Consider the following 20,263-nt stretch of genomic DNA (forward strand, 5'->3'; position numbering starts at 1 on the left):
CTCCTATCTCTACATTGTAGGGACACTCGCGTTTCCAATGCCCCACCTCGTTACACTGGTGGCACCTAGTCGTTTTCTTCAAGGCAGCTATGTCTAATCTGGGTCTAAAGGTGGAACTCTCCTCATTGCCCTTGTTCTGACTGTACTGCTTCTTTCCTCCTGTACCTATTCCTTGCTGCTGTTGCTGCTGTCCCCCCTTTCCTGCTGCCTGCATCTGTACCACCATCAACTTTTCTTTTAGTTTCTTAGCCTTGGAGTCTATCTCATCACAGCAGTACCTGGCATACCTCAGTATTTCGTCTAGGGGTTTACTTTGCCAACAAATCGAGTGTTGCTGAATCATTAAACTAATATCCGGTCTCAGTCCCAGGACGAACTTGGACACGAATTGCCCTATGTCTTTTGGATCCATTACATCCAGGCCGCTATACTGTTTAAACGCCTTCAGCAATCTCTCGTAATATTCGTGGACGGTCTCTTTGGGTTCCTGTCTGGTTCGGTCTATTCTGACCCAATCTATGTCTTGCATTGGCACTTTCTCTTTCAGCCAAGTCATCACTCTCTCGAATTTTGCCATCACAATCTCGGACGGCCCATTAGTCTTAGCATCTCTCTCCGGCTCCGTTGTGGGCCACTCAGCGCTAACCTTGCATGCTGTCCACAGATCTCCTGGTACTACAATGTCGAACAGCGTGTTCAGATCTATCCATAGGACCTTTGAGATTTTTACAAATCTCTCGACTTGCTTGTACCACTCCACTGGGTTTTCCCGCAATTTGGGGAAGGAGGTGGTAAAAGCAGCTAAATCTCCCCTACTCCAAGGGACATGCACATAGTTCCCATTGGCGACTTCACGCAAAGGGTATGCTTCTATTCCCTGCAGCCTTCCTGGTGTCGTACCAAGCGTGCTTCTCCTGACGGTCCCTTTCTTGGACCACCTCTCTTCCCACTTATCTAGTGCCCTCCATGTCCTTATTCCAGTGATCAGTTCCCTTATGTGCGTTTTCAGCCCAATCGTTCTCCTCTCATCTAGGTCTCGATCTGTGTAATGTAGCCTATGGTTACCCTGTAATGCTTTGGTTCTTGACAGGTCCACCATATATTTGCCTGCTAGTTCGACTAACTTCTCATGGATTGCTCTCGCTTTTCGAGTGATGTCCTTTGCCATATACAGTATTTCATCCTGCTCATACATTTCCATTCTTTCTAAAGGCAGGGTACCATCTACCATGTCATCCAGGTCTGACCTTAAGCTGGCGACATCGAGTCTCTTAGCTTTTATCTCAGCTCGCAATATGTCTTTCGAAGGGGGCTCACTGGTCTCCCTACCATCCCAACTCCGAGCTCTACGTTTGGGCTCGGGAGAGTTAATGAGTGCTCTCCCTTGCTCCCATCTCTCCAGGTCCCATGCTCGGCCATCCGATCTTGGAAGGTGATGGAACACGGGCCTGTTACCCCCACTCTTGCTCTGCCCACTCTCTCCTGCTTCTCTCCTTTCACCATACTCCTCTCTGTTATTTTCCCTCTGGTCGCTACTCTCCCTTTGCCTAGTATCGCTCAGTATCCGATACGATCCTTCCTGGTTCCCCATATTCCCTGGGCTGCGCTCATTTCCGTCATCACAGGGACTATGGTGCGACCTCTCACAACTCCCATTCTGTTCTCTGGTGCCGGGCACACAGTGTGGACACTTAAAGCTGTTTCTGTACTCTTGCGCTCTCCTCTCCCCTTCACTGAGTATTGGGCGCGCCACCCCTCCACTCCCGGGGCCCCCGTTTTCCAGGTCTGTTCTATCTCCACTCCGGGCCCAATGGGTGACTCCCCTACTATCTCTCTCTCTACAGTCCCACTCCGGGCTGCTCTCCCCAGCCCCGCAGTGAGTCCGAGCTCGGCTGTCCTGACTTTCCCTTTCAGCTTCTGCAGCTATGATGCTCTTATGAGCCTCCACTGCCTCATCCCACTTCTTCATGTACTCATTTAGCTCTTGAAAGGATTTTCGTCCGGTTCCCCTCAGATCCGCTGGCCATCTAGGGCCCCCAGGGTCCCCTCCTGGATCCCCTGCTGTGTGCATCGGGGTGCTCCACTCTCTGGGTATCGGCATCTGACTTGGGGAATTAATCGTATCGTTCCTCCTTGCCGTCCCTGCTCTTTCTCTGTCCTTCCGTACCCGTTCTTCCCCTCTTGCTCTCTCTTGGTCATATATCGATATTATAGGACCTATGGTAACAGGTACCTGTAGTGCATCTGGTAATCCGTAGGATGTGGCGCACTCCGTTTCCGGCGCTCTTTGTACCACAAACCTCCCGACTACCTGTTGCACCTGACTAGGCTGGGACAGCTCTTTCTTTGCCTCAGGATCCCACTCTGAACTGGGAAGCGGTCCATGCTCTCCTGCATTGCCCCCCTTTTCTCCTTCACTATGCTCGACCTCTCCCCCTGCTCTATTATACGGGGGTGGCCTGTCTGTCAATAATCTGTTTATCAGGCTGTCCTCTGTTTCGCTCTCATCATCTTCTTCTAGGGGGCTTTTATTTCCGGGCACCTCTAACACTGGGTACAGTTTATTTACTTCCATGTTATGCACTCTCCATCTTTTAGCATCCGCATCCCACCTGGCATCCTGCACTGCCCTTACCGATCGTTTCACCCTTTCTTGTCGTCTGTTCATATTCTTTTCATGCGCTGCCCTAATCCATGCATCAAGAGCTTCAAACTGGGTCGGTCTAGGCAAGGGTCTCTTTGAGGTCATGACTGATTTTAATCGATGTAACACCTCTAATCTGAACGTCCCGTACTTCGGGAACGTCAGTTCCTCATTTCCTTCCGTAATCTTACTCCACTCTGATATCCAAAGGATCGTATGCAACCCAACATTCACTGCCATGTAACGAGCCGGCGTACCCTCCGGCGGGGCTTCTTCCCCTTCATACGATCCCCGCTTCTCTTTTTTTAACACCGCTCTCAGCCATTTAAAACACTTCATAATTATGCGCACAATATCCAGCCTCGCTACTCTGTTTACTTCCTGATGACAATCCACCAATCCTGTCGCGGCTTTGCTAACTTGGCCTATCGCAGCGCGGTCTTTCTCCGGTCGGCCAATCACGTCGCGACACTTTCTGACGTCTTTGCTAGCTGGCCTATCACAGCGCGGTCTTTCTCCTGTCGGCCAATCACGTTGCGACACTTCCTGACGTCACTTTTCTCCGCTTCGCAGCAGCACCCCTCCTTTCTCAACTCGTCTCCCGGTCATGCATGCGTCCCATTCATACACCGAAAAATGACTACTTCCGACCAAGCGGTCACTTCCCTCGACTGTACGTCCACAGTCTATATGTAATTGTCAACACAACTGACGAAATGTCTATCGTCTCTCTGATAGGTTGCTTACACACACAGTAACCTCCGACCAGCGTCCGTTACTCACGCACTCACTCTTACGTTCCCCCTATCTCGGTCTTTCGGGTGATCAATGGTACCTCATGACCCCCTTCACACTATTTGACAATTACTCTGGGTGTCCGATACACCCGAACCACTTAAGCTCTCCTTGAACTTAAGATTTCCACCGGTTGCGCGCGCTCACAACCTGTTCCACAGTCACTCTACAGACATTCAACTCCGCCAGACATTACAACATAGATACAATACAAAAACACCGCAATCTAACACGCATGACCCTTTATACTCACTCTCGACCGATACTGCTGCTTTTTCTGTCTCACGTCATCCGGATCTTCTTCGGCGGGCGGTTCTTCCGATCATCGATTTCATGGGGCCTTGGGGTAAGCTAACCTGGCCTAGGTCACCGTCCTCAAGAAGGCAACCATCCTCTATAGCTACCAACTGGAAGGGCGAGATTTTGATCGATACCTTATCACTATTGATCTAAACCCCGATCTGGTCGACTGAACCTTTGTTGCCTGTCATTGAAGGAAGAAAGTGACTCTCTCCCCAAGTTAGTTCACCCAATAAAGGACCCTGCTCCAAAAGATCACAAACAACTTCTAGCTTTCAAAAGTTTATTGTAAGGATAGGATAAGCTGCAAATACAGGCATCTCAGAATGAGATTCACGAGATACACAGGTCCAACTACATACATGTGCTCTCTGAAAGCCCTCAGACGAGCAACGGAAATTACCAATACAAGTTCTAAGAATAATAAAGCTATCAGCATTGACGCATATCTCTCCTTCATTTAAGTTGGAGGAAAACACACAGGTTAGGCTGTCCCTACCCTGCTCTAGATGGTATCCCTACTTAACCAAATCCCAACCTAACAAAGGTGTCAGCAGTGAATGACCCCCAAGGGAAGTCACTCACTCTAAGTCTCTTGGTGAAAACCTATAGTTCTCCAGTCATGACCCCTCTCTGCCTACCCATCCGCTCTCTAAAGGGTCCTCAGGTATCTGCTCTAACTCCACCCAGGGGTGCTGTCCCTAATACAAAACAGTCAACAACATTTGAGACGCCCCTCATGAGACGCCCCTCACGTGGTGTAGCTTCTGGCTTTTTCCATGCTGCTTTGTATTGGGCCTCATACGTTGGAGTTGACCTTGCTTCTCAGACTCTTCTCCGGCCCGCTGATACCCCTTAAACATTCCAGAACCCTCCTCCATGTCTGGGCCGTCTACTGAACAGACCTCTATTCATATTATTTATAATCGGATCCTCCCTTTCTCTTGCAGACAGACATCTGCAGCCAAGAACCCAACTCTCATAGACTTCCAAAAAGGTTTGCAACATTTCTCGGCCCAGACATGTACGTGTAAATCAATGTTAAACAATTCAGGCCTACAATATTTCTCATAATGATTATAGCATTCAACTTCTTCATTAATTAAAGCATGTTAATACTCTTATTCTATTATTCAGTAAACACATCTATAAATCATGGCCCATTAATGCAATAGCCAAAACATTAGTTCAATCTATGTCGTGAAAAGAAACACCTTCCCCTTCCCTTCTAGCTCTGGCCCTGAGGCCTACCACATTCTGCGTTTAACCACATGCCATCTTACATTTTAACAGCTACACGACATGGATTCAGGAATAATCACATCTAATAAAATCATATAGTGTCACACATTTCTGTATTAGTTCCATTTCTACTTAAATCTCTACATTATCTATACATTCAGAATATAATTGCAGATACTACTAGCACTCATGGCATTTCTCCTCATGATTTGTGCTTACTACAGGTAAGTGTGATGCACTCATACATTTAGGTCAGTTTGCGCTCTCTCAAGCCCCAAGGAAAATCAGACAAAACCATACTAACAACATTAAAAGGCACACTTCCTTGATACAATTGCGGTGGCCGCAACATTATCAATTTAGGAACATAGATCACACATCCTCAGAACTCAACTCTACGAACCTGAAAAACCTCTTCTGGAGGTTTCCATACCAACCGTCCACATACAAATCACTATGCACTTGATTGTGCAGCATTTGGAAAAACTATTTACACAGCTGCACATCACTTTCTGCTCAGTATGAGGCTTAACGTTGCAAGAGTTAGACAACGCTCGAAAGAAAGCTAACTGTGTCCTGATTACAAAAAACAAAAATGTAATGTTGATCAACTCTCTGAAAACAATATTTAAATATCCTCCAATGCTGCACGTCAATGGTGAAAGTTCATATTCCTTGACCTCACTGCAATGTGAACTTTTTGGAGCCCTGGGCTTTCTAGTATTATAAAAAAATACAGCAGCAAGCAATAAAACGTTTCTCTCTTAGCAAAGCACGCTTCACCTCTCTCTTTAGTGATGTATAAATGGATTTAATTTCCACCTCTGTAATTATGCCCCCTGGGCCATCTTTACTCAATCGCATATTGCATTTCCTATCAAAACAGAAGCCTGAAGCCAGTCTCCACAATATCAATGGCAGGCTCTCAAGAAATGCTACTAAAAAAGAGAAAGAATCTCCTTTCTCAGAATGCGTGACAAGCAATACACTTGGAGCCTACCATTGGTATGGGGGACCAAAAGAGTTCTTGAACTCAGCACCACAATAACCACAGAATATGGGGACAGAGCCCTGCAAAATCTGCCATTTTAATCATTATGCAGTATATGCTAAAACATTCCTTTTAGTCAATATTTCATTAGAAATGCAAACAGAGCACTTACTGGACACAAGCTGTTGTCCTGTCAGGCCGATTGGCACCATCCCCAGGTTATTCATGGCTGTTGCCCACGCCGTTGGATCTGTGACTGACATCGTAAGCTGCGCGGCATCCATAGTTATGCTTCCCAGCGTATCCGCGGCTGTGGTACAACACACCATATATTAACAGTTTTTTAGACCCGAGCATGGATGAATAAAGTGACTCTTTAAGATCTTGATACTATAAGAAATTGCCTCTTCCGTCTTGCCACTTTGGTATGTCTTCCAAAAACAATTTGACAACCTTCTAAATGTGTCCAAATCCCTGTGTAAGTCTGCATATTTCACTGACCAACCAAACTGGATTCTCTAGCCTCACCGAGAAGTCTGAGTAAAAATTCCCCCGAGTTTACCTTTAAAAGTTATTAATTACTTCCCCGTAGGCAGCACTTTTTAAAGATGATTCTGCTACATAATTTAAGCGTCGTTAGGAATCTGTACCTGTAGCCATGGTTGGAGGCGGGTCTTTGGCACGCTGCTCGCCTTCTTCAGTTAACGATGGGTTTGACATTGCTTTGCTGGCATTGTGAGACGTCAGTGCCTGTGGGTCAGCTACAGGTACCACTGGTAGCTCGAGCAGCTCTGCAAAAATCAGGAGAAAAAATACATTTGTGATCAGATGTTGAAAAATGGTCCAATTTCTCGCAGCCCCTGGACACGCAAGCTCTTGCAGTGCGAGCAAGTGACCCTTCTGTTGCGTTCCCGCTGTTAAATGGTGATCATGGTGAGGAAAGGCATGGCAGGGTCATTTGCAAACCTGCCAGCTGGTCTGCTCAAGCCTGAGTGGTCTCCACAGTGTATGAATGGTCACATCAACACTACAGGGCACCCACAGCGGAACAACACGCTTATTTTAAGTTAAGAATTACGTGATAGGACTGGAGCAAAAAACATTACCTGTAAATTGACGAGATGCATCTTAATTCCATAAAAAAATTATTTTTAAATGCCACGTGTATAAATATGACTGATATTAGCACAAGGGTCATATTAACACAAAGATAAGCAAAGAATATTAAATAATGGCAAGTTAGACAACGAGGGAACAGAAAAAGGAAACCAGGAAACCATAAGGTTTTAAATAAGCTGATCTCAGCAGGCAGATTAGGAATTCAAAGAGAACAAGCTGTAGCTGAGGTTTAAACTGTTATGTCCAAGATTGTTAATATTATCAAAGAGACGCCCTGAGTGTACTGCCGATAGCATATACACGTCAAGGAATTAAAGTGGAACCAAATACTGATACGACGTGTGCAGATATCATTACTCATATTTACAGAAACTTTGAGAGGCGTGGATCCTCAAGGTGGGAAACCACATCATATGTTCTCAAAATCATTTGCACTCCTATATCTATAATAAGGGAGTGTTTCAATCATGTTCGGACGACCTCACCACCCATTTCAAAAATTCCCATTTTTTTGGGGTGGTAGCATTCTTCCACGTTAAGGCAAGGGCTAGCCTTGCCTTGTTCAAAAGATATATAACCATAGGGAATGAATTAGCATTTTTGCATCCAGGCACCTAATAAAAAAAAAACTTCACAGTGTAACAATAACTTTATCGCATTGATGGCAATATTGAGAGTTTAGCGGGTGGCCCGCTGCCCATCAGGGTTTTCGTTAACTTTTCCACCCTGGCTATACTACCGCCCATCATAGTTGGCGATCTACGCCAGCCCTGAGATCTTAGTGCCTTCAGAGAAGCTGCCGCCATGAAGGCACTGAAGGTTTGGTGAGCGACCGCCATGTTTCAGGTGGCTGCTCTGAAAACGTTTTTGTTTCATAGAAACAGACTCCAAAGTGGGAGTTTGTGCTTGAAAAGAAAATAATGACTCTAACACTTTGTGAGTTTCTTCAATGGTGTGTTGGTCATTTATCATTATTTCTGTCCAGAACAGCAAAATGTATCAGACCCTCCATTCTAAATAGGGCAGATGGTCTGAAGTACCTACGCTGATGGCCCCAGCTCCACCTGGTCATTGGTGTAGGATTTCTATGAGCAGCACCATAGAAAACATGGCAGTCCCATTCCTATGTCAATAGAGCTCGGGGACTGTCAAACTGTTAGTTTGGCTAACATGGTACTCTGTCTGCCAAACTCTAAATCCGGCCCTAAATTTGTTAATCCAAGTGGAAACTTCCTAAAAATCTGGGTTTGTAGCAGAGCCATCAAATATGTTAATGGAACCTCTTCCAGAGGACAAGCACCAGCAATAGTCAGAGATGCTGAATGTTGGAAATGGAATATCTAGTTGGCAGTGGTTTCACCCTGTCCAAGTAGGGACCCTCACTCTAGTCAGGGTAATAGAGTCACACAGCTAAAATAATCCCTGCTCACCTCCTTGGTAGCTTGGCACAAGCAACCAGGCTTATCTCAGAGGCAATGTGTAAAGCATGTGTACATACACACACAGAAACACAGTGAAAACACTACAAAAGTAGTCCACATCAGTGTAGAAAAATAGCCAATATTTATCTGAATAAATCAAGAGCAAAACGATAAAAATACAACATACAAAGGGAAAGAGATCACTTTTCAAAGGTTAAGCATTCTGGGAACGGTTTTGGGGTAACACTTAGGCAAAAAGTGCTGTGGCAACAAATCATGGACAGAATGCTAAATGAATCAAACCCTAAGTGGGGATGAGGGTCACGACTAATTTGCATTTGGCTGGGTCTAAACTGGAAAGGCGTGGCATGCAAAAAAACGATGGATTTAACCCAGATCTGAGACTAGGGGTAAATGTTTGATTGGTTCAACATTCCGTCCATCATCTATATTTTTGCATTTGTCACCGTAAGATGGGAAGGTATGCCCAGACGTGGCTCCTGGGCTCACTACGCCACCATATTCAATTTAGCCTGGCTGATGAGGCGTGAAACCCCGAAACTGGCCCCAGGATACTTGTTTCTGGTCCAGGGAGGACCTGATCTGGTAGTTCGGGCTGGACTGTTCCCATGGGGAGCAGGGTCAAGATTGATTTGCATATGGCTACGTCTAAACTGGAATGCAGTGGCATGCAAAAATATAGATTTAACCCAGATCTGTGACTCTGAGTGTATGTTTGATCGGTTTAGCATTCCATCCATCATCTATTCTTTTTGCACCCTCTAAAAGTGGCATTTTTAAACACGCAATTTAAAAACCACCTTCACCAAAAGATGTATTTTTAAATTGTGAGTTCAGAGAATCCAAACTCTAAATCTGTATCTGCTCCCACTGGGAAATTGCACTTAAAAGATATTTTAAGGCAATCCCCTTGTTAACCTACGGGAGAGATAGACCTTGCAATAGAGAAAAATGAAATTAACAGTATTTTGCTATTAGGACATGTAAAACACACCAGCACATGCCCTACTTTTTACATACACTGCACCCTGCCCATGGGGCTACCTTGGGTCTACCTTAGGGGTGGCTTACATATAGTAAAAGGGAAGGTTTCGACCTGGCAAGTGGGGGGCACTTGCCAGGTCAAAATGTCAGTCTAAAACTGCACTCGCAGACACAGCAGTGGCAGGCCTGAGACATGTTTGCAGGGATAATCATGTGGGTGGCACAATCAGTGCTGCAGGCCCACTAGTAGCATTTGATTTATAGATCCTGGGCACACCTGGTACATTTTACTAGGGACTTACAAGTAAATCACATATGCCAATCATGGATAAACCAACCACCAAAACATTTTAGACAGATAGCATGTGCCCTTTAGCACTGGTTAGCAGTGGTAAAGTGCCTAGAGTCCTACAACCAACAAAAACAGGTATGAAAAAATAGGAGGAAGAAGGCAAAAGGGTTGGGAATACTCCTGCAAAAAGGGCCATGTTCAACACTGATGTAAATACTACAAACATGCTCCAGAAACAGTTGGTATTGGAGTACAATCTTGATTGTGCATTCTCAGCATTGCACAGTGTTAGAATTGGGGGTCTCTAGCTGGCAGTGGCATATACCCTGTCCAAGTAGGGACCCTAACTTCTAGTCAGGATGAGTGAAGTACACACCTACGTTTGCCTGTGCTCACCCTCTGGTAGCTTGGCACAGAGCAGTCAGGCTAAACTACAGAGGCAATGTGTATAGCATTTGTATATAACGCACAGTAATGCAGTGCAAAAATCACAAATGAACACCACACCAGTTTAGAAAAATAAAGTTTCATTATTTAAACCACACAAGACCATAATGGCAAAAATCCAACATACTGTATTCAAAATATGACTTTTAACAGATAAAAACAGTTCTGTCCATAGGAAACTATGGATGGGTGAATTTTACACAAACTGCCTCAAATTCGTCAGAAATTTGTGACGAAAACAGGCACAGGGAAGGTGATGCATCTGTTCCTTGCTTCTGGGGAGTTGATGCATCGGTTCCTCACTAACACGCAGGGGAGGTGATGCGTCAGTTCCTTAATGAAGAGGAGGTGATGCGCCGGTTTCTTGCTGAAAGCCCAACGTTGTTGTGGATTTGCCGCACTGGTGCGATGCATGAGAAAATTTGGCTGCTATGGGTCAGTGCGGCAGCGATCCAGGTGCTGCGTCGATTTCTGTAGCCGCTGACAGGCGATGCATGGATTCTATTAGCCGTACAGAGGGCCTGTGTTAGAGTTGGTTTGATGATCTTAGACGTCGGAGATCAGCGCACAGGATTCAGCATGCAGTGGTTTTCCGGGCTGCGGGCTGGCGCTGCATTAATTTCTTTAGCAGAACGGGGCTGTGCGCCGGGATTTTCTCCTGCACAGTGGTGTAGCATCAAATAAAATAGTCGTAGAAAGAGCGAAGCATCGATTTTGCAGTTTCTTTAGTACTTGACAGCTTTCTGTAGGCGTAACAACCTCCAGGGGCCCAGAACTGGAATAGGCACCCCCAGGTAGGTCAGAACTCCCAGCAGTAGAGTTCAAGAAGGTTATAGGTGAAGTTTTTGTGTCCCTGAGACTTCAGAACAGGAGGCAAGCACACACATGCCATCAAAAGATTCTTCTCAAGCAAATTTCACTACAAAGTCCAGTCTTTGTGCTCTCCTTTAGCAGAAGCAGTAACTGCAGGCCAACCCAACAAAGCAACACACAGCAAAGGGGCAGTACTTCTCCTCACAGCTCTTCAGCGCTTCTTCCTTGGCAGAGTTTACTCTTGATTCCAGAAGTAATCTTAAATTCTGGGGTTTTAGGTCTAATACTTATACTCCTTTTTCCCTCTGAGGTCTTTCTAAGAAAGTCTCTCTTTCTCAGTAAAAACCAGTTCTGTCCCGCTTAAGGTTATACAGTTATTACTATCAAGCCACAATACGGGGTGAGACAGCATTGTGCAGAGCAGCCACAACCTATTCAGGTGTCAGTGACAACTCCTCCCACCACTCTAGGCGCGGAAGATCCATCAGCATATGCAGGGCACACCTTAGTTTCCTTTGTGTGAGTGTCTGGAGTGAATGCACAAACAGTCCCTGTCAGTCTAAAACCAGACAGTGAAGCCACAAGCAGGCAGATGCACACAGGATGGTTAAACTAGAAAATCCCCACTTTTTAAAAGTGACATTTTTAAACACACAATTTAAAAACCACCTTCACTAAAGGTGTGTTATTAAATTCTGAGCACAGACAGCCTAAACTCCAAATCTCTAGCTGCTCTAAATTGAAAGTTACACTTGTAAATGATACAAGGAAGCTCCAATAATAACCTATTGGAGAGTTAGTCCTTGCAATAGTGAAAAACGAAATTGGCAGTAATCCACTATCAGGACATTTACAACACACCAGTAAATCTCCTACCTTTCACATACACTACACCCTGCCCATGGGGTTGCCTTGGGCCTAACTAAGGGGTGTCTTAAATGTAGAAAAAGGGAGGTTAGGGCCTGGCAAGTGGGTGCACTTGCCAGATCGACAGTGCAGTTTAAAACTGCACTCACAGACACTGCAATGGCAGGCCTGAAACAAATTTACAATGCTACTCATGTGGGTGGCACAACCAGTGCACAGGTCCACTAGTAGCATTTAATTAACAGGCCCTAGGTACACACAGGGCAATTTACTAGTTTACTAGGGACTTACTAGTATACCAAATATGGCAATCATAGATAACTAATCGGAATTGTAATTTACACAGGGGCAACTTGCACTTTGGCACTGATCAGCGGTGGCAAAGTGCCCAGAGCATCTACACCAGCAAAGAATAAGTCCAGCACACAGCCAAAAATCCAGGAGGCAGAGGCAAAACATCAGGGGTAACCACGCCAAGGATGTCAGGTCTAACACTCTGCAATGGAAAAAGTGAAACTCTCTGTAGGATAATGTTCCAGTCATCTTTAAGTATAGCTCTTTACAGGAGTCACTCGCAGATCGTCTTACCCTCATAATACACAATCACAGAGAATATAGTAATAACTGTATAACCTCAAGATTAATTCCTAACCTCCCCTCTCTCAAAAACTGTTTTCCAAGTGATAAGTCAATCATGCCATTTGTTACTACTAAGTTCCCCTTTTAAAGGTAAGTAACCAAATATTCTAACCGGAAAATTTAGGTCTGACATCAACACCTGATTATCTAGTTCAAAATACCTGTCAAATCTGGTTTCACTCATCTTGCAAATCTGCTGGCGACAAATGGGAGATGACGTGTTATAGAGAGGGCATCAGGGAAGGCCAAGAAACCATTCTGCCCCCCTCTTTGCTGACCCCATATGTCACATTTACGCCCAAAACAATCCGAATTTCCTCTTGCTTACCATGGGGATGGCTGCAGTATTCAGGGTCTTTGCTCCAGGGCGCAAGAAAGACTGTTGGGGCTTTAGGGGTTCTCTATCGCCTGATAACAGATCAGGTCAGCCCTACCCTATTCTCTAGTGTCATTTGCACTCCAACCATGGTAGATCGACCACAATAATTGGCTTACTTTCCCCCATGGTAGGTGGAAACCATGACTAAGACTCACAAAAGTGCAGAGGTTCCCTGTGTCTGCAAGAACTTTTATGATCTTAGCGCATCATGCGGATGCTAATGTCGTGCTCTCACCAAAGGAGGAATTGGAGATTGTCAGCAGAAGCACTTCCACTGCCATCCATGGTGGCGGCCTGTGGCAGTGAGCACTAAGGGGTAACTGCAGCATTTTCTACGAGGATGGGTGCTATAATATGCTGGACACGTCATTGGAATATCCAGTGGCTGCTGGTAGAGAACGGTGGTGAGGGAATGTCAGGGGTGTAAATCTTACCAGGTTGTTGCTGTCGTCGTCAGCAGCTGCCTCAGTCGCCAGCCGTCGCCTTTCCTCCAACGCAGGAACGATGAAGCACCCAGACTCCTCTGACCAATTACAAAGCTGCCTTATAGCAGTGTTGTGATTGGTCATAGTGCTGTGGTTTGGTGCTCAGAGATGGACTTGGAGGCTGGGCATGTTCTCCACCCAGGCTGTGCAGTACAGCCTGTGGAGAACATGCAAAGTGTGCATGACGGTTTGGCTGGCCAAACTGTAATGCGCAGTTAAGGTGCAGCCACCCCTTCTCCTGCTACAGGAACCCGGCCCCACCCGTCCTACCTTAACCTGGCTGAAATGCAACTGTAACACTTCAAATAAAATGATAATAATGTTTATTTTATTTATTTTTTTGACAGACTAATAATGTGCGCAGCTACCCTGAGGGATATATGCAGATAACGTTGACTCCCACAGATAGCTAGAAAAGCCAAGTTTTCAGATATTCCGTTAATATCTTTTTATTTTTATTTTGCACTGCTTTAAAGCAGTGGGGCGATGCTCCTTCACCTTAGCGGAGGAGCTGCCGCTGAACATATCAGAGGTCCTGCTATGGACGTATCAGTTATTACTTCTTTTTCCATGAACAACATGATAGGTGCTGTTAAAAAGAATTGCAAATTGATGCATTTTGGTAGAAGTTTGGTGGGACACAAAAGAAGTTGAATTACCCACCTCTTCTGTGAAAATCATGACGTCTAATGCATTATTGAATTCTTCCTTCTCAACTTTTTCTTCTTTTCTACCACTTGCTGCAAAATGGCCCTTTGCTACCAACTTATTGCTGTGTTTCAAGTCTTTCTCGTCTTCATTTCTGACCTTCATTTATGCTGTTTATGTTTATTTTGCTTGTAAAGTATTTTAGTACTTAGACACACAATTAAGCATTAACAATAATGCAAATTATCATTATTAACGAAAAGCACTCCTAGGTCACATAGTAGACTCTGTAATTAGACTCTGTAAGTAAAGTATCCTCCCAATTAATGGCGTTTAGATGGCTTTTGTGACCACCTGGGATAATATGATGATATTCTCTCAGCTGCCGATGAGGCTTCCCACTCTAGGTTGTTATTCCTTGACCTATGGCAAACTTTGACAGTGTTGCGCACAGCATCCTAATTCTCTTGTGGTAGGTTCTGGATTCCTTTGACTGAGAAAAGAACAGCAGAAGTTCTGATGCTTGTTAAGTCGTTTATAGCATGAGCTCCCTATTGTCATTTGTTGCCCTTAATGAAACTGCTTATGGTATTCGAGCTCTTCTTCAATTCCATCAATCTGGAAGTGTTTTTTCAGCAGAAATCTCAACATGGAATTTCACATTAGTGCACTGTATCACTGGCCTCAAATCCATCCTCTCCCTGTTATTTCAAATATACTTCCCCTGACATTAAGTTCAATTGCAAGAGGGCTGTTCCCAAAAACTCCATATTAGCCTTCTCGACTACCAACTCAATTGCTATCAAAGAACTGAGATGACAGTTTGAGGTAGAAACTAGATTGAAGAGATATCATGTTCCTTTTCCATAGAATTGAGCAGAATTCTCCTGTAACACCTGTCTATATTAAAAGTCAACTTCAAGATCCTTTGCCTCGTGTACAAGTGCCTGACTTGGACAGCCCTGTGTCCTGAGAACAATATGACCTCTAATACACTACACAGTTACCTCTGGTCCACCAACCACTAATGTAAGCAACTGTAAAAATGCAGTACAAGGGGACTGATCTTTCTTGGAGTTTTCCCCTAAGATGGGATAACCGGCAGAAATATGCACGTCGCACTGCTCGTGCTATAATTTATCACCCGTAGCGCAAACATCTCCATGCAGTGCACAAGAGCGTGCAGCCATTCGAGTTGCTTATGCTGGTGCTCGAGTAAAAAATCTACTCAAGTTGCAGCAAATCTACTTGAGAAGCAGACCTCTGACTGCAACCGCCCGCAACTGCCAGCGTTAGAAAAACGCACGAGGGACACCAAATATTGCTCACATTCGCATTGCCACTCAGCTATTAGCGGAATTTGTCTGGAACTCTGAGTTACAAAGGTAAAGTGGAGTCAACAAATTCCACCAATTCCAAGGGTGGAAGGAAACATTTTGCCCACCTCTAGTTGCAAATTACGATTGCGGGTAAGTTGGCAGGCATGAGCATTTGTAGGTAAGCTGCTATAGGTCAATGCAGGGGAACTGGGAAACAGGTTGCCGGATGGATGGGCAAAGGAATAGGGGAATGGAAGAAGGAAAAGGGAGCTGCTGGTTTGGTTGGTGTTGTAGAAGGCTGCAGGTGAATTGAAAGCAGTAAGTCATAATGAAGTTGAAGCTAATTTGTTTCCCTTGCTAGTTTGTTTGGTCTTTGGAGCATTTTGAGTATCAGAGTCGCTGGGAGGCAGAGATGGGGTGGTGGTGCAATGGGTAGATGTGAAACTTTAGCACAGAGAGCATTAGTATCATGCTTGCAAGGTCAAAGATGGATCAGACGTAAATTGGCAGAACGCTTCATATGCCGCTGTACCCAGAAAGGCAAGTTTGCCTGGTGTTTCTCTGCCGCAGGTTCAAAAGTTTTGGGGTGAAAGGGGGTGGAACAGAGTTTTTCAGCAACAAGAGGGGTAGAGAGTGACAGCTTTTCAATTGCTATTGGTGCTGCAAAAAGCAGTGGTACAAATAGGCTTACCCCAGCAGAGTTTGGAACACATTCATTTAGAATAGGGGCAGCTACAGAAGAAGGGAGAGAGAGGGAATGGGAAATGGGAAATGGGCAGGTGGACCTCTGACAGTTATAGGAGATATGTGAGTATGGGAGGGGACAATGTGAGTTTTGGCACCCTGACTTGAAATATGATGTAGTCAGTTTCTTCAGGGGTGACAATGTAAATGTATCACTGGTGGGTATGGAGTTATAGCTAATGTAGATAAGAGAGGCGTTGCTAGAGGCTTCATGGATGAGGTTGTAGCGATCGAGTTAAGAGCAAGTTGAACAGGTTAGTTGCTTTTGGTTGTGGGGGGAGAAAAACCCTATGGTGCTTTTCTGAGTGGTGATTTGCATGTTAACTCGGTTTTATTGATGTTGGGGTGAGTAAAGCGGTTTGGAAAGAGAAGGGGAAGTAAGTTGACAATTACCAAAGACAGAAAGTTTAAGGTTCATACGTAAATGATTTAAGTTAGTTATGAAAGTAGAGAGAAGCACTTAGGACTGGGGTGGGAAAATGTAGGAGAGCATGATATTTAGTAAGCTTGGCAGTTTTGTGAGGCAGATTTGCCTAGGGATTATATGTGTTGTGATGTGCACCTGCTTTAATAAAGAGGCCTTTTTTTACACTAAGGAGTTTAAGTGGTCTATGCTGTACCCTCTCGCCCAATGGGGGCTTGGGAAGCAGGCGACCAGAGAGAGTTGTGCTCCTAGGCTTTTTGGCAGGGTGGCACAGTCCAGGGGTACTGTAGGCGACGTGGGCTACATATTGGTATGCAGGGTTGGGGCCAGGTGTTAAATTATGCAGGAGATTAGGCTACCAGACACCATTTTGTAGTTGCAATACAGTCGCTGATGGGGTTTCAGGAGAGGCAGGTTAAATAATTTCTTCCCACCCTCTCATCCCCTGTTAAGGAGTTGCAGCCGGGATTCTGGGTGGGGCAGGCTACGCAAAAAGGAGGTGCTGTATTAGGGTTTGTCACTGGGAAGGTGCACCGGCGGTTTGCAGACAGGTTTGTATGCTGAATTGGCTTTACTGGTGTTGGGCTGGGCGAATCAGTTTGGAGAGGCGTGGGGAAGTGAGTTGACAATTGGCGAAGGTAGGAACTTCAAGGTTTATAAGTATAGGAATCAAGTGAGTTATGAAAGTAAAAGGTAGATACACTGCGTGACAGGCAGTCTGCTTGGGGTAAGGGTGTCGGGAAAAGCACTTAGGGTTGGGGTGGGAAAATGTAGGAGAATATGATTAGTGAGTTTGGTGGTTTTGTAAAGCTGATTAGCCTAGGATTTAAATTTTTGTGATGTGCACCTGCTTCATTAAAGAGGCTTTTTCCTCACTAATGAGTGTGGGTTATGCTGTACTCTCTCGTACAACAGGTGTATAGGAAGGACAAATGTATAAATCCAAGCTTCAACTGAATACTATCTTATTGTTCTTACAGCTCTCACTTCAAACATTTTAAGCATATGTGAAATAAGCAACTAGACAGTCCAAAAACGTGGCCATAAAATGCACATTTTGCCCAATAATTTTCTTAAAGCAAATGTTATGGCTTAGTAAACCATGATTAGGAAAATATCTATTTGAAATACATACTTTATAGCGCCAGTCTCGCTTATCATCTTCACACCAACACAGTGCTTAATTTGATAAAACATTAGTGCCAGGGCTCTCTTCGGGGGGCACCGCAACGTGAACCAATCAATGCCCCATACTTGCCATCACGCTCCTACAAGTCTGACAATTCAGATCATCCCAGGCCACTAAAACTTTAAGAATTGCTTAGTCAGCAGATATTCATTTTTAATTTTTTTTTATATAGGATTGATATTCAGCTGTTACAGCGCTCATCTCTACATTTGAAAAAACAACGCCATCATGTGCAGATTGTTATAAGGGCCGGTGTTGCCAATTAAGTGCCAGTGCAGAGCACCAGAAATTAAGCACTGCATCAACAACAAACTACGTGTGACCAGGTTCGGACTGGCCAACAGGGCAATCAGACAGTGACCGATGGTCTGGCCTGCCGGGTCAGTGTGTGTGCTGGTTTTTTTTTACTGATTGTGGGCCTGTTTCATGGTATTCTGGGCTGGTTTTCACTGTTGAGTTCCCGGATATTAAAACAAACATTTGCTGCAGCAAGTTGAAATCAATTCATTATTCCATCTTGCAAAACACCTACTACCCAGGGTATCCTTAAAGGTTCAAAGCTGCCACAAGTTGCAAACATTGGCCACTTTTTTAACGATCTAGTTCACTAAAGGTGGTCACTTTTAGTTTGGTGCCTGGGCATATGTTCTGCCACCGGCCGATCAACCCTGCACGTAAGCGTCACTTTTACAGCTTAAATCGATCATTGCAATGTACTAACAGCCTGATTCATGTACATGCCGTTTTGCGTGTCCCTAATAGCGAATCATAGCGATTCGCTATTGAGGACACGCAAAACGGCATTCATGTAGGAATTGCTACTTAAATAGCGATTCCTACATGTTCTTTATTTGCGAGTAGCAATTTGCTACTCGCAAATACTCCCCATTCATTCCTATGGGCCAAGAGGCCCATAGGAATGAATGGGGATTTGCGAGTAGCAATTTGCTACTCGCAACTAAGATAGCGATTTTAAGGGTGCCAGGGGTGTCCAAAGGACGCCCTGTAGCACCCCTAAAATGCACTTTTGGACAGGTGTTGCGCACACACATGTCCAAAGGACATGTGTGTGTGCTACATGCAACTTTGAAAAATGCTTTTAAAAGCATTTTTCTGAGTTTTTGCTATTTACCGACAGGTCTGACCTGTCGGTAAATAGCGGCCCCAAAAGTTCAAAATCGCTATTTCTTGATGTTTCATGAATAGCATTTGAGGAATCTCTATTAGAGATTCCTTAAATGCTATTCCTCGCATATTTGCGACTTCTTAAATAGCGATTTTTGCATTTGGTATCATGAATACCAAATGCAAAAATCGCACTCGCAAAGGGCCAGATTCTCAGAATCTGGCCCTTTGCGAGTGCAATTTACCTACATGAATCAGGCTGTTGGACTTTAAGGCTAATGGTGAATTTTAAGGAATTCGAGCGATTCGCTTTACGGGTCTTGAAAATGAGACAAGCCGGTAAATCAGTTATCAAAACTTTACGTGTGAAAGGTGACCGTGCGTGCCATGCCATTAAGGGGCAACCACCCTCAGGGAAGCACAAAACAGAATGTAGCCAGTGTAAACCAGCAGCTCATAACGACTTAACAGATGTATTGTAAAGGTCACAAACAGTATATTAGTTACATTTTAAACAAATGCGACGCTAATGTTGTTCCTCGAGCGCAGAAATAAGACTTGGCCCCTGGCTGCACGCGAGGCGAGACGCCTTCTCACTGGCGGCCCGCAGCATTCTAGCAAGTTCCATCCGGTGCTCCGAGTAAACAGAGCACCACATGGGGATGACGGAGGAAAACACATCACGATCACTTCAAGGACTTTAAGCAAGGCTTATTTTTGTTTTCCTTTAGCAGTAAGCGTCCTTGTTCAGTTTGTATTTTTTTGTTTCATCTTCACATATCTCTTGGGCAGCTACGAAGTACATAAAAAAAAGTATGGGAATGGGATGCTGCATGTAATGGGGCGGGGTTAGTGAGCGTGGGGGTCAGAGGTGTGGCTAGGAAACAACATATTCTGTAAGCTTTTTCCTCTTTCACCTTTGGGTAGCTAGCTACATTTAAAATAGACCACAGCTTAAGTGGGAAATACATTTAATAAAAAAGTCTAGTTAATCAGTGGCTACTGCATTATAGTACATTATGAAACGTCTAATAGTAAATGCAATGCATAGGTCTGGGTGAGACAGAGAGCCACAGAATTAAATCTTGGTTGGTCAGTGGAAATTAGTGATATTTTATTTTTAGTGCTACAAGGTCCCACCTTGTGACAGAAAGCACTGTGAATATATAAGTCATTCTTTTAAACGTGCATTGCAAACAGCGTAAGATAGATGGCTACACATTTTGCATAACGTTTTAAGATAAAATGGTGGTTCCAAAATATAGATTTTAGTAAGACCCAGACTGTATGTCATGCATTTTTTATATACCTGTCCCTTAAAAGCAAACACTTCACTGCTCAGCAGTGACTCCCTTGCACTACCAATCAAAAGAGT

The 20,263-nt window shown here is 44.5% G+C and overlaps 1 protein-coding gene across 6 annotated transcripts in view; it reads right to left on the reverse strand.

The window, feature by feature from the left end:
• ENOX1 (ecto-NOX disulfide-thiol exchanger 1) overlaps nucleotides 1-20,263 on the reverse strand; it is a 2,394,477-nt gene that overhangs the window by 660,748 nt on the left and 1,713,466 nt on the right. For all 6 annotated transcript variants that reach the window (XM_078657297.1, XM_078657294.1, XM_078657296.1 and 3 more), the window contains 2 exons: nucleotides 6,623-6,763; nucleotides 6,145-6,282 (listed from right to left, as the gene is read on the reverse strand). In XM_078657297.1, coding sequence (XP_078513423.1) covers nucleotides 6,145-6,282; nucleotides 6,623-6,692 — 208 coding nt within the window. In that variant the 5' untranslated portion in view covers nucleotides 6,693-6,763. The remainder of the gene's footprint in view (nucleotides 1-6,144; nucleotides 6,283-6,622; nucleotides 6,764-20,263) is intronic.

This window comes from Lissotriton helveticus, chromosome 8 (assembly GCF_964261635.1).
Source record: "Lissotriton helveticus chromosome 8, aLisHel1.1, whole genome shotgun sequence".
NCBI lineage: Eukaryota > Metazoa > Chordata > Amphibia > Caudata > Salamandridae > Lissotriton > Lissotriton helveticus.